The sequence below is a fragment of the Megalopta genalis genome, chromosome 5, assembly GCF_051020955.1.
Source record: "Megalopta genalis isolate 19385.01 chromosome 5, iyMegGena1_principal, whole genome shotgun sequence".
Taxonomy (NCBI): Eukaryota; Metazoa; Arthropoda; class Insecta; order Hymenoptera; family Halictidae; genus Megalopta; species Megalopta genalis.
In genome coordinates, this window is record NC_135017.1 from 26,162,726 (window position 1) to 26,176,178 (window position 13,453).

Sequence of the window (13,453 nt, forward strand, 5' to 3'; positions counted from 1 at the left end):
CTCACTCTCTGGCTCACTCTCTTCTTCGAGGTTTATCTAAATCAGCAAAGAGGTAAATGCGGTAATTCGTCGGTGGTAAAAAGCGGTACTTCGTTGCTGATTAAAAAAAAGAAAAACGAGCACGAGGGGAAAAAGCAGAGAGGGAGAGAGAGAGAGAAAAAAGAGAAAGCGATACAGAGAGAGAGAGAGAGTGTGAGTGTCAGAGAGAGAGAGAAAGAGAGAGGGGGGGAGAGAGAGAAAGTGAGTCAGAGAGGGATAGAGAGAGAAAGGGTGAGTGAGTGAGTGAGTGAGTGAGTGAATGAGTGAATGAGTGCGTGTATGTGTGAGAGAAAGCCAGAGAGAGAGAGAGAGAGAGGAGAGAGAGAGAGAAAGCTGAGGAGAGAGAGAGAGAGAGAAAGCTGAGGAGAGAGAGAGAGAGAGAAAGCTGAGGAGAGAGAGAGAGAGAGAGAGAGAGAGTGAATGAGTGAATGAGTGCGCGCGTGTCTGTGTGAGAAAACCAGAGAGAGAGAGAGAGAGAGAGAGAGAGTGAATGAGTGAATGAGTGCGCGCGTGACTGTGTGAGAAAACCAGAGAGAGATATAGAGTAAATAAGTGAGAGAAAAGAAGAGAGAGCGCGTAAATGATTAAAGGGAAACTGGTTCTACGAGAGCGGTCGGCTCAAATCGTTGGAAATAGATATTTTCCGCGGCGCGATGAGAGATGTTTCGCGTTAATGCGCGAATGGGAAGTTTTTTAGCGCACGAAGTGGTTTTCTTTCGCTTCCCGATGTAAATTAACATCGGGCCTGCTTTTGATGGTCGCCGCTCGTCGCGTTCTTTTTCCCGGCCCCGCCCGGCGAATCAGGATAACGAGGTTTTCACGTACGGGCCACGTTTTCATTCGCTAAGTACTCCACGCGCTGGCTCGTTACCCGCTGGTGATACAAGATAATAAATAATTCACAAAACCGTACGATGCACCGCGGGGAGTTCGTTACCTACTCGAAATTACTCGGTTCACCGATCAGCAATGTCGAATTTTCTGGTCGCACGTCGTCTCCGATATTTACAAATTATAATTTCAGGTTTAATACAGCGACTCGCGTCAGTTATCCGACACCTTTTAGAACAGTATAACTTTATTCAAATTCAACGGAATGACTTGAATTTTTTGGAGATGTTAGAGTTTACCGTACAAATGACTAAAATAACTTTCTCAATTTCTTTTTTAATTTAATGAATAAAACAGTGTGCAATATTGCGAACGAAATCTCTGAAATGCAGAAATAATTCATAAATTTTCTTGAAATATTCTATCTATAGTGAAGGACCAGAGCATTCGTACACCTTTTAAAAAGCAATAACTTTTTTTTAAAACTGGACCAAATGGCTTCAATATTTTTTAAACTTTTCTTTTTAATTTCGAAGTTGTGTGATTTTTAAGACTTTCGATATCGTAGTCGGTTAAAGTATAAAACATGCGATTATTTGTAAAAATTACTATTAAAATATGTATTACTTTATAAATTAAATTATGTATAAAGTACGTTGTATTTGATTAGATTCTTCGATGTCTACAATCTTCGAATGGCACGATTAATTAGCGTCCAGAACAACTTCGAACTAAATCGTGTTAATTTTACTAAATCGAGATTTTACTAAAACGCAATGATTTTCAGAATTGACCTGTTCCTGCTGAAAGTTTCGGCAATGCTTTTTGGCGAATCTGACGCAAATGGTACGGAAAACGGGGAGCAAAGCAGATAATATCGTTTCGCACCCACGCGAACCGATCGGCGAATATTCGGTCGCGAATGAGCGGCTCCGTTCATAGCTAATAAATATCTGATATTAATTCCTCGACATTCAATTAGACCTCCTCGCAATATTATACGGACCCGTGCGCATGCGTTCCGCATTTCGTTGGAACGGCGGCTTCATCACGAAACTCGTTAAAATAAATCAGCCCGATACGTTATTGTGGCCTCGCAAATGAATAAGCAACAGTGATTAATTTGCCGGACAGGCCGAATGGGACCTGTATACATGTTTAATTTGATTTCGCGATTTTTATGGGCCGCGGACTTTCCCCGGTTCGGCAACAGAAAATTTTTAATTGCATCGCCTGTATGCATCGATTGGAGAACTGCAGAATTCTCGATGCGTTTTGTAGACTTTCGTGAACGAAAAATTTCGGAGAAATTTTATCTACTCCGTAGCTGCGTAAAATTTCCAATAACTTCGTATATATTTTTATAAGTTTCCTGTGTTAGCGAGGAGTTCCAGGGTCTACCGACAACGCGGCGTCCATACTTTTTTTCCTGAATTTTTTTCCTGATTTTCCGGATACCTTATTTCAAAGAAAATCGTATTATTCGAAAATATTTTCGACCGCGCGCCGCCTCGATGGTCACATTCGAATACATTAATCGATGCAAAAGCGATGCGAAATCATCCATGCAGGATATCTCCGTGTGCAGCTCATGTGAAAAATTTTATTTAAATTCTTCCCGGCGATACGAACATTCTTCAAGCTTCGCTCTCGTACCCGATCATTCCAGAGCATAGTACAATTAAATACGCGATAATTCTGGGGAATATTCATGCGATAACCCAAGGCGATGGCAAATTATTGACAATTTTTGGGCTAAAAGCGATCGAAGAATTTGTATGACTAATTGGCGTATACCGAAAGCGAAAGAAATGCATGGACGTATTAACATTAATTTCACAGTTAAATATTATTATAATCTCAACATTTTTATATTGAATAATAATTGAATAATAGTCGCGTTCGAATAGTTCCAGATTTTTAAATGAACGTAGAACATGTAGAAATCGAAGAAAACATATGGTCCGTTTACAAAACTCTTATAATTAAATATCCATTAATACTATAAAATTTTAATATTAAATCTGATAATTACTTCTTGCAGATAATTCTTCCGATAATTTTAGATTTTAGAACGAATATAAAATACACCGATAACGACGGAAATATATGAGAATGCACACCTGCGCATAAAATACATGAAATTTAATGTCGTTTATAATTTATTGTTGAAAGATATTTTTGCTCACAGTAAACGTTCATTAAATCGTATAAATTTGTATAAATACTCATGGGAGGGTGATTATTTATTAAGATAGGAAAATTTATTTTTAGTTACGAAATAAATTAAATAGATTTAAATTATAATAATATCCTTTGCTCACGGTAAACGTTTATTAAATAATATAAGATTCTAGACAATTTTGATCAGCATTTCGTGCAAATTAATTTTCATTACGAAAATAGATTATGTAGATTTGAATTACAATAATATTTCTTTCTACTCACAGATAAATAAATAAAAAGAAACCAACAGATAGCGCACCTTAGAGTTTAATTAAATCTTGATATGACCCAAGTAGCAATGGCTGTGATTTTCTCACGGACTGTCTGAAAAATCGACTGAAACGGTAGCCTGAAAATCCCAAGAATCCGTCAGAAGTCATGTACACGTAAAGTGGGTGTCGGCCAGAGTCATTACAGAAGTTCTTCGCATTCAACTGTTATCGAGCTGCAGTTAACAATGCTCCCGTCTTTCCGGGCAAGCAGGCGGCATCCGCGTGTAAACAGTTCGCTCTTCTCCGGCGTAAATATCCTAAATCACGGGGCTTTCTGCAGCTTCACCCTTCGTCCATGGGGTGTCCTCCTTGCGCCATGTTTTATTCGGTCTGTTGTCTCTGGCGCGCACGAGAGAAACAGATAGTGAGGGAAGCAGAAGAGAGAGAGGGACAGAAAGGAAGAGGGAGAGGGAAAGTGAGAATGAGAGAGGGAGAGTGAGGACGAGAGAGAGAGGGAGTGAGAAAGAGGAGAGAATGAGAGAGTGAGAAAGAGAAAGAGAGAATGAGAGAATGAGAAAGAGAAAGAGAGAATGAGAGAGTGAGAAAGAGAAAGAGAGAATGAGAGAGTGAGAAAGAAAAAGAGAGAATGAGAAAGTGAGAAAGAGAAAGAGAGAATGAGAAAGTGAGAAAGAGAAAGAGAGAATGAGAGAGTGAGAAAGAGAAAGAGAGAATGAGGGAGTGAGAAAGAGAAAGAGAGAATGAGGGAGTGAGGAAGAGAAAGAGAGAACAAGAGAGTGAGAAAGAGCAAGAGAGAAAGAAAGAGTGAAAAAGAGAGAGAGGGAAAGAAAGAGTGAAAAAGAGAGAGAGGGAAAGAAAGAGTGAGAAGAGAGAGAGAGAGAGAGAGAGAGGAAGGAAGAGAGATGTCGGCTCTCAGAGACAGATAATAAACTGGAAACAATACGACAAGCGGGGTGTCTTGCGCGACACGAACATGCTTTCAGCTTTAAAGCGCGATACCGGCGAGTCGCCACTCGCCCCGCCGCGAGGAAAACTATTTCATAACTGGGTCGAGCAAGTAGGTGGACCATGGGCGCAGCACATGCTGGATGCCGGATAAAAGGGTGCGCCGTGGAAAAAAGACGGCCCATGTAAAACGGCTTCCCCGGCCTCTCTTTGCTTCCTTTCACTACGCCCGGGAATGGAGATTGCGCGTCGAATATACGTTAACAATTCTGGCTTCGCTCTATTAAAATTGTACGTCTCGATCTCCCGCGAAAAATAAGAGCGTCCGACCAAATTTTTGTCTGCGGATGAACTTTATGGAACGGCTGCTACCTTGTACGAACACGCTCCCTTCCCTGAATAATTCGTCCAAGGCGGTATTGTCTATGGCGAAAACCGGGTTTACAAACTTAAATTTTTCGATCTCTTCTTGTTGCAGAAATCAATAATAATACTTGGCGAAAATATGCCAATGAAGTGTTTCCGATTATTATATCTTATTTGTACCGAGAACCATTTTTTTCGGATTGACTTCTCCGACCATTTTTTAGTCAGCTAATACTCAATTGCTATCGGTGAATTAAATATTAATAAAAATATTATCTAAGATTTTTTTCGAACGAATAAATCACTTTTTTACGCTAAAAGTCGGAGCGACTAGTACATGTTTTGATTTATAAAAATTATAAGATCGAGTTTATTAAAATGTTTCACAATTTTGATAAGAGTGTGAGCTCGAACAAAGAAATGTATTCAAAAATTTCGAACGGAAGCAGTTTTATAATTTTAATAATTATGAAATAAACAATATGGAATCGGTCATTTGATCGACAGTGGTACGTTTAGTGTTAAAAATCGTCATATCTTTTCGAGTTTTCACTTTTTCCGTAATTTTGTTAGTACGTCGATGACAGATTTTCATGTTGGATAAGAAAAATCTTCGTTTCCGTGATTCAGACAAAAATTTGATCGTAAATGCCAGATCTTTATACACAATAAACATTTTCTGCGCCGATTAAAAGCGATTTAAGCTGTTTTTTGTTTTTGCGCGTAAAAAGTAGTTAGAATATGCTGTTTAAATTGCGATTTTAGTAAAACCGAAAATGTATAGGTATATTTGAGATGTTCCGAATATTTGAAGACTAAGACGAAATAAAACAAACGAATAAAAAGGTATAAATAATTATTATGACAAATAATTATTATGATAGGTAATTATATATAGTGCGTACGAATTGTTCTTTCATTTGCAACAATAGCATATTGTCATTCTGAAATTCTTCTCCCGTGACAAGAAAAAGGAATACAATTACGAGCCGAAAGCTGCGTCAAGGTAAATGAAGACCGACAGAATGCAATTCATCGACACCAGCAATTATAGCTCGAATTTGGTATTCGAGCGGCGCGGTCTGGGAGCGTGACATATGCAGCTGACTGATACGCATCGAATTATCTACCCCCGATTGATATTCAACGATGGGTTTCACCGTTGAATCGAGTATATTTCTGTCAGAGATTCCCGAACTTCGGCCGGCTGGTCTTTAATGCGAGCTCACCTTGCTGATACGTTGCCGTTCGAATGACGGCCATGGAAATGTGGAACGTTGGGGGAGAAGGAAGAGAAAGAGTGGAGAACGACGAGGGGCGGGTTGACCGACTATAGAATAGATGCTCCCTTGTTGCTCCAGAAACAATGAGAGTGCTCGACAAAAGCGGCAACAAACACAACAACTCATGGCGTCATGATGTCGCCATGTCCAACAGATGAGGAATACCGATAAAAGCCGATTTGCCGGGAGACGCTTGGCGGACGGCTTTCATAGCGCGTCAACAAAAGCCGCGGGAGCTACCGTTTTCCCCGGTTACGTTTCACGGACGCCGCTCTCCTCGTGCCCGCAACTTTCGAACGGTAATTGCGACTGTGTGTGAGCAAATTTCTGATCGCCCAGGTTTTCGTTTTCATTAACTCCGACGCAAACGAGCGGACCAATTATACGGTGGCTCGCGAAATTGATCGAATATCTTCTCAAATGGAATATTTCCAATTGCAATTTTTGTGGAATTTTTATACTAATTTCTGTACAATTTTTGTACAATTTTTATACATTTTTTCTGCAATTTTTGTACGATTTTTATACATTTTTTCTGCAATTTTTGTACACAATTTTTCTGCAATTTTTATACAATTTTTATACAATTTTTGTGCAATTCTTGGACGATTTTCATGCAATTCTTGGACAATTTTTGTGCAATTCTTGGATAATTTTTGTGCAATTCTTGTACAATTCTCATACAATTTTTGTACAATTTTTGTGCAATTCTTATACAATTTTTGTATAATTTCTATACGATTCTTGTACAATTCTTACGCAATTCTCATGCAATTCTTGTACAATTGTTGTGCAATTCTTGTACAATTTTTATACAATTCTTGTACAATTTTCGTATAATTGCTATACAATTCTTATACAATTTTTGTTGAAGACATCGTCCAGCAAATTACTTCGTCTAACGTCTCCAAAGATTTCACGTCGTTTGGATCATTCTGAAAAAACTTGTTTCGTTTTTGAAAGGTGTCCAAACACTTCGTGAACCATGTGAACCTTAACTTTACCGATTATGTGATTTACGAAGTACGTTTCTTGAGTTGGACGATGAGTAACCCGATCGATGATTATAACACGTCTGTTATTATAACTAACTTCTAAAATAATTAAGTGTAGTAACTTATAATTCTAATCGTCCATCATCAATCGGGTTACTTTTCGCCCACGTCTGAAATATATTTCGTAAATCACACAATCAGCGAAAAATGACCCAAACAACGTGAAGTCTTTTGAGGTGCTAGAAGAAGTAATTTTCCTAAACGATGTCCACAAAAATTTGAGAAAATATATATACAAAAATTGGAATTTGTAAAATGTTCCATTTTAAGTGATGGTCGAATAATTTTAATTTAAGTAATCTGACTGATGATTTAGCGTTAGTTTACCGTCTAGCTAATTTATAACGTTAAATTATAATCGTTAATCGTTAATCAGATTACTTTTCGTCCAGTTTGGATCCGTTTGAGACTGATTTTCCAAAAATCTCAAGCGGGGTAGATTTATTATTGTGCGACATATATATATATGTTCTTACGAGATTAAGAAATTAGGAAATTTATGAAATTTAGGAAACTTAGGAAATTTAGGAAATGTAGGAAATTTAGGAAATTACGAAATTACGAGATATCGACAATTGCCGACCCGTTCTTGCGACATTAAAACAGTTCAGATGTCGACAATTCGCGATTCATTTCCATGAAATCAGGATGATTTAAATATCGACAGTTCGTCGCGAATCGGAGATTCGGTGTGCGAATACTTTCCGCAATCACTGCATCAATAATTGAGTTTGGAATTGGCACGTGGGCCGATACTGGACCGGAACCCGTGATTTCGAGGAGGTAAGCACGCCAAATCGTTTCAATAGGAAAATAAAAGTTTAGTCGCCGGGTGCGCGTCGCGCCAGCCATGTAAACGACCTTCGATTTTGGTCGAGTCGGTCGTATATACGGAAGCCCGTCGCTGCGTTATCCTCGTAAATTTGAAAACTTCCACCGAGCAACCCACTTAGTAACATTCTTCTATTCTTTAATAACACGGGCTCGTCATATTACGAAAGGACGGGCGGGGGGAGGGAACTTCTTAAAGTACTTCGAAGGAAATCATGATCGTTCTTTCGAACTGCGGGCCGAGGATTAGGGCACTGCGTCACGTGTGGCTCAGGAAACTCTTTATACTTTGTCACAGTTCCTGCACGATGAGAATTGCTATCGGATACCTTCCAACGAAAATTCCAGCTGGAACCGGTACAATTATTTTCTGTAGAAGCAAATAGGAATGGAAACTTCGACTTTGCTCGTCGAATGAAATAGAAATTGCGAGATTGTGAAAGCTGATTTCTCGGGAAAATCGGCAATTGAGACAAGATAAGAACTTCGTGTAAATAGATTGCAGCGTCAGGCGATCATAAGTTGGAGAAAGTTCGGGAATATTGTAGAATTTGTCAAATTTCAATTTTTCAACAGGTACGTACGTGGACGAGCATGTGTGCAGGTTAGAATTATAACAGCGTAAGTCATGTTTTCCTTATCGTGAGAAACAAGAAGTATCATGGTTTACTAACACGTGTATTGTTTACTGACCAAATTTATTATTAAGATAGTTCAGGATCAAGTTAATTTATAGTAACTTTATAATTTACTTCACTCGTCTTTTTAACTTTTGAACGTAAGTCATAATTTCGTATGTATGTGGACACGCATAACTCTTCGAAATTTGGATGAAACGATTTTAATCTTTTTTTTTAAGACAGTAGAAGGATTCATTTGTTAGATAACGCGTTAAACAAAAAATGTCTGCAAATGTTACAATTTGATGAAATGAGAAAGAAAATATTAAATCACGTTTCTCAACAGTTTTTATCTGAGCATATAAAACAAATTTAAACAGCTATTTTTGTAAAAATTCTTTTCCCTCGTTATTTAAGTCCTAAGTCTTTTCATCATCTGGAAATTTATTCAACTTGTTAGGTCTAATTTTGGAAAAGTTATTTCGTCTCATAAGCTATACAGGGTGTCCCGAAAATGTTTCGTAATCCGGAAATGGAAGGTTCCTGAGATCATTTGAAGCAACTTTTTCCTTTGTGAAAATTTTCTCCGTTGCTTCGTTTACGAGTTATTAACAAAAAACACTGACAAATAAGGGGCGAGCTCGACTGGCGCGCGGCGGCCCAGCCAACGAGTGCACGGAGTCCAGTTCCGCTCATTGGCTCGGTCGCCTCGCGCCAGCTGAGCTCGCTTCTCATTGGTCACTGTTTTTCGTTAATAACTCGTTAATGGTGCTTCGGAGAAAATTTTTGTAAAGGAAAAAGTTGCTTCAAATGACCTGAGGAACCCGCTACTTTCGGATTACGGGACATTTTTGTCACACCTTGTATATCGTTTCATAAGCTCGTATGTCTGTCCACGACTATGACATCTATCTGTATGAAACGCTACAGTGTCTTGAACTACATCGACGCAACTAGCCGGAATTTCTTGTCGGAACTATGCAGACACAGTCTCCGATCTCACCATCGATCATAGCAAAAAGATCGATCGAATTCTTTGCATAAATCTTACTGGAACATCTTGGTTAGAATCTCTCAGCAAAACCGGCCACCTTCGAGGGGACAAATCCTGTAGAAATTTCAACAATCCGCAACGCGATAGAAAGATGAATAATACTACCTTCTTTGGCCTGCACGAATCCGTGGACCTCGCAGTAACTTCCGGCGGATCCGGCGGCGCCAGGCGTATCCAAAGTGAACAATGTGTTCGCGGACGACGAGACGCCGTCCTCCGGAGTCTGCAGACTGGTGGTCTGCGACAGCGTCCGTTGCTGATGATGCTGATGATGGTGAACGTGGTGTTGCTGCTGCTGCTGCTGCTGTTGTTGCAGCTGTTGTTGTTGTTGCTGCTGTTGCTGCTGTTGCTGTTGCTGCTGCTGCTGCTGAGCCGCCAGGATCTCCTCGTGCCGGCATTTCGAGCAGCGGCGCATCTCCGAGCGAACACGCAACAGCCAGACCATCCCGAACAGTGCCATAGCAATCTCGAGTCCCGGTGACCTCGATGGGTGCTTCATGCTCGCTGAATCAAGGTCATCGAGGCTCCAGGAGCCGACGCGATGCATAGCACTGACAACTTTATGGGACAATGAGCCGCTTCCTCTGGTCGACGCCGGTTTCTCAAATGATCCTGGGTCCTGTTGCGCGCCGCTTCGCCTTCGATCCCAGTCGATCTCTCATAAATTCGGATTGTTTCTTTCGAAGCGTCCGTGATCACCGACGTTCGATATATCTAGGAGGACTCTCTAGCTAATTTCGATCGTTAACAAAGTTCTAACGCGCCGCTCGGCTACTTTGTTCCCTCCGTCATCGACATCTCGAACGCTCGTTCCTCGTGTCTCTATCCCTCGAATACCTCCCGTTTCATTGTCTCATTTCAGAGATCGTCTTTGTCGCGTCTCTCTCGTTCTCTCTCTCTCTTTCTCCGCGTTTGTTCTCTCCCATCTTCTATCCAGGCAGTGTATCTCCCGGCGAATCGTTCTACCGACCGCGGAAATTCAATTTTTTATCCGCGACAGCGCCGCTAGCATTAAGATCCCTCTCCGGGCGTCCAATGGAACCGAACTTCCGTAAATTCTTTGTCACTTCGCCGCCATCCCTTTCCGGGCCCCGAAGTATCGACGGGATCCTGCTTCAGCCCAATTCCAGGTCGGCAGACGAGCCGGTGCGGTGCTCGCGTGCGCCACGTTCCATCGATTCCGATCGCCTAACTGCTCCCGCGGAGGAGAACCAACGGCGTCCTTGCCCCGCGGATTTGTCGTGCGGACCGAGGATCCTCCTCGCTGTCGATCCCGATCCACATTTTTCACCGGCCACGTGTCCGCAGCGAATTCGTCAGTATCAGGCTGTGGCCGATGCTGCATGGAAGTCGCGCCGCGCTCGGATCCTTATCAGCCGAGGAACGGATCACTTCGCAGCACGCGGCGCGGAAAGACCGGGAACGATCGATCGATTCTTCCTGCGGGCCACGTCCATCGATCCGGCCGTCGATCATCAAACCTCTCGAATGGTCGTCTCGAAGGCACACGATTCTCTCTCGAATAAAGCCGAGGATAAAGAACGCCCGGTCTCTCGGGGCTGGTGGTCAGGTTTTCCGGCTTGAGACAAGGCTTTTCTTCTGGCAGTGCGCGCCGGCTATGGGACTAACGAGGCCGGGAACTTCGGCGGGCGAAACGATTACGGCTAATGAAGCCGGCTCATGGACACTTGGGTTACACTTGGTCCCGGAACGGCTACTGCAACGATAACGGCAACGACGACGCCAACGGCAGCGGGAATGGCAATGACAGCGGCAGAGAGCGAGTTCACTTATAAAAGTAGAAAAGATTCCATTGAGCTTGGCCGCGGGTCGTAACACTTCGGAGGAACTTTTCAGCCGGCGCGGCGCGGCGCACGACGACGAAGGAGAGGTATCGTTCTTCGGCTACCGAAGTTTCCCGTCTGCCCCGCCGGTGCCGCGGAACTTGGAACGAGGCGGACTCCGCAGCACTCGAGCACTCCGGCGGCCGTTTCAACCGCTGCGTCTGTTTTCTCTCGGCGATTCTCCGTGGCCCATCGAGTTGCGCGAGGCTGACGTCTTTCCGAAGGCAGCCTCTCGGAACGGGGAACCTCTCCCATTGAGACAGCACTTCCGGCCACCCTGTATTTCACTTGGTACGCATGAGTGGGCCGGCCGGATTCTTCCTCGGCGAGGACACACGCCGGGGCCGAGCGTCTACAGGCTAACGTTTGATAGCACCCGGCGATAACGCGGTTCCCTCCGAACGTTGCAAACCGTGCTCCAAGAGGTTTTGCCTGTCGTAACCACTGGGCCGGGAACGCTCGATAAAGTGACCCAGCTCTCTTTCTTTCTCTCTCTCTCTCTCTCTTCTTCTTCTTCTTCTCTCCTCTCGCTCGCTCGCTCTCTTTCTTTCTCTCTCGCTGCCTTTATTCCGGCAACCGGCGATCCGATCCAGCCACCGTTTTTTCGATGAATTCTATTACGGAGTTTTCGGGTCGTCCCTTTCTTATGCCGGCCTGCAAAAGTCACGGATGGCATTCAGCCTGGCCCCAGTCGGGATCCGACTACCGAAAGGAAACACACTCGAACGGAGCCGACGGTGGTTTTCCTTCTGCGCTCGGATTTCGACGGGCCAGGATTTTTCGTTCTTTCGTTCTTTCGTTCGTCCGCCGCGTCTGTTACATTCGGTAATCTCGCGTTTAATACGAAGTCGGGGCCACGGGTGGGTCTCGGATTCGGAGGTTCCTACTCGGGTCGAAGGCGATTTCTTTCACCGTCTCGGATTTCGAAATGTAATTTTGCTTCCATTGTGCAAGAATTAGATCTCCGAACGCGGAGGTCGATCTGCGATCGCGTAATGTTCCGCGAGTCTACGCGGAACCACGGCAAGAACGTAACTAGACTGCGGATTTTATGCATTTGTGGCGAATTAAAATTCGTGGAAAGATTTGGAGAATGTTAAGAAAAGAAATATATGTCTATGTATCTCCTGTAGACAATTTTTATTGTACATAAAATGAGTAGATCGAATTGAAAGCCGTGAAAAGATTTAAAGAATACAGAGATACTGATGGACTATGTCGAACGCATTGAAATTGCAGAATCAAAATTTGTCTGCTTTAATCGCAAGATGCAGGAACTACATAGATATACATTCCTTTCTTTAATAATTTCTATGCGTTCAACATTGTACAACAGTATCGCCATATTCTTTGAATCTTTTCATAGCTTTTAATTCAGATGCAGAAACTACATAGACATTAAAGAAAGAAATATATTTATGTCATAAATATATTATAATATTATAATATTATCGCCAGATGCAGGAACTACAGAGACATTAAAGAAAGAAATATATTTGTGTCATAAATATATTATAATATTATATCATAAATATATTTCTTTCTTTAATGTCTATGTAGTTTCTGCATCTGGCGATTCAAACAAACAATTTTGATTCTACATAAAATGAATAGATCGATTTAAAAGTTGTGAAAAGATTTAAAGAATATGGAGATACTATTGTACAATGTTGAACGCATTGAAATTATTAAAGAAAGAAATATATGTCTGTGTAGTTCCTGCATCTTGCGATTAAAGCAGACAAATTTTAATTCTGCACAAAATGGATAGATCAAATTAGAAGCCGTGAAAATATTTAAAGAATATTGCAATATTGTCCTTCAATGTTGAATACATTGAAATTATGTAGGAAAGAAATAAATGTCTATGAATGCAGACAAATTTTATTTAACATGAAAATTCACAGTCTAGAACTAGACAGCGGATTTAATATATTAAGTCATTCAGTATGAAATGCATATTGCACTGTATAATTTTATTGTAAACTTCACGCATTTCATACTTAATGATCTAATATTTATGACAAAACTGACTAGAAAAAATAGCAAAATGTAAACACATTCGAAACATTTCATAGCATTGCTATCTTCTCTTCGGCTCATTAAAATTAATAAAAACACTAATATAT

At 41.5% G+C, this 13,453-nt stretch overlaps 1 protein-coding gene across 12 annotated transcripts in view; it reads right to left on the reverse strand.

Annotated features, from left to right (window-relative positions):
* The window catches only part of LOC117223970 (discs large 1), a 950,943-nt gene that overhangs the window by 694,419 nt on the left and 243,071 nt on the right, over positions 1-13,453 (reverse strand). For all 12 annotated transcript variants that reach the window (XM_076522026.1, XM_076522020.1, XM_076522022.1 and 9 more), the window contains one exon: positions 9,586-11,978. In XM_076522026.1, coding sequence (XP_076378141.1) covers positions 9,586-10,027 — 442 coding nt within the window. In that variant the 5' untranslated portion in view covers positions 10,028-11,978. The remainder of the gene's footprint in view (positions 1-9,585; positions 11,979-13,453) is intronic.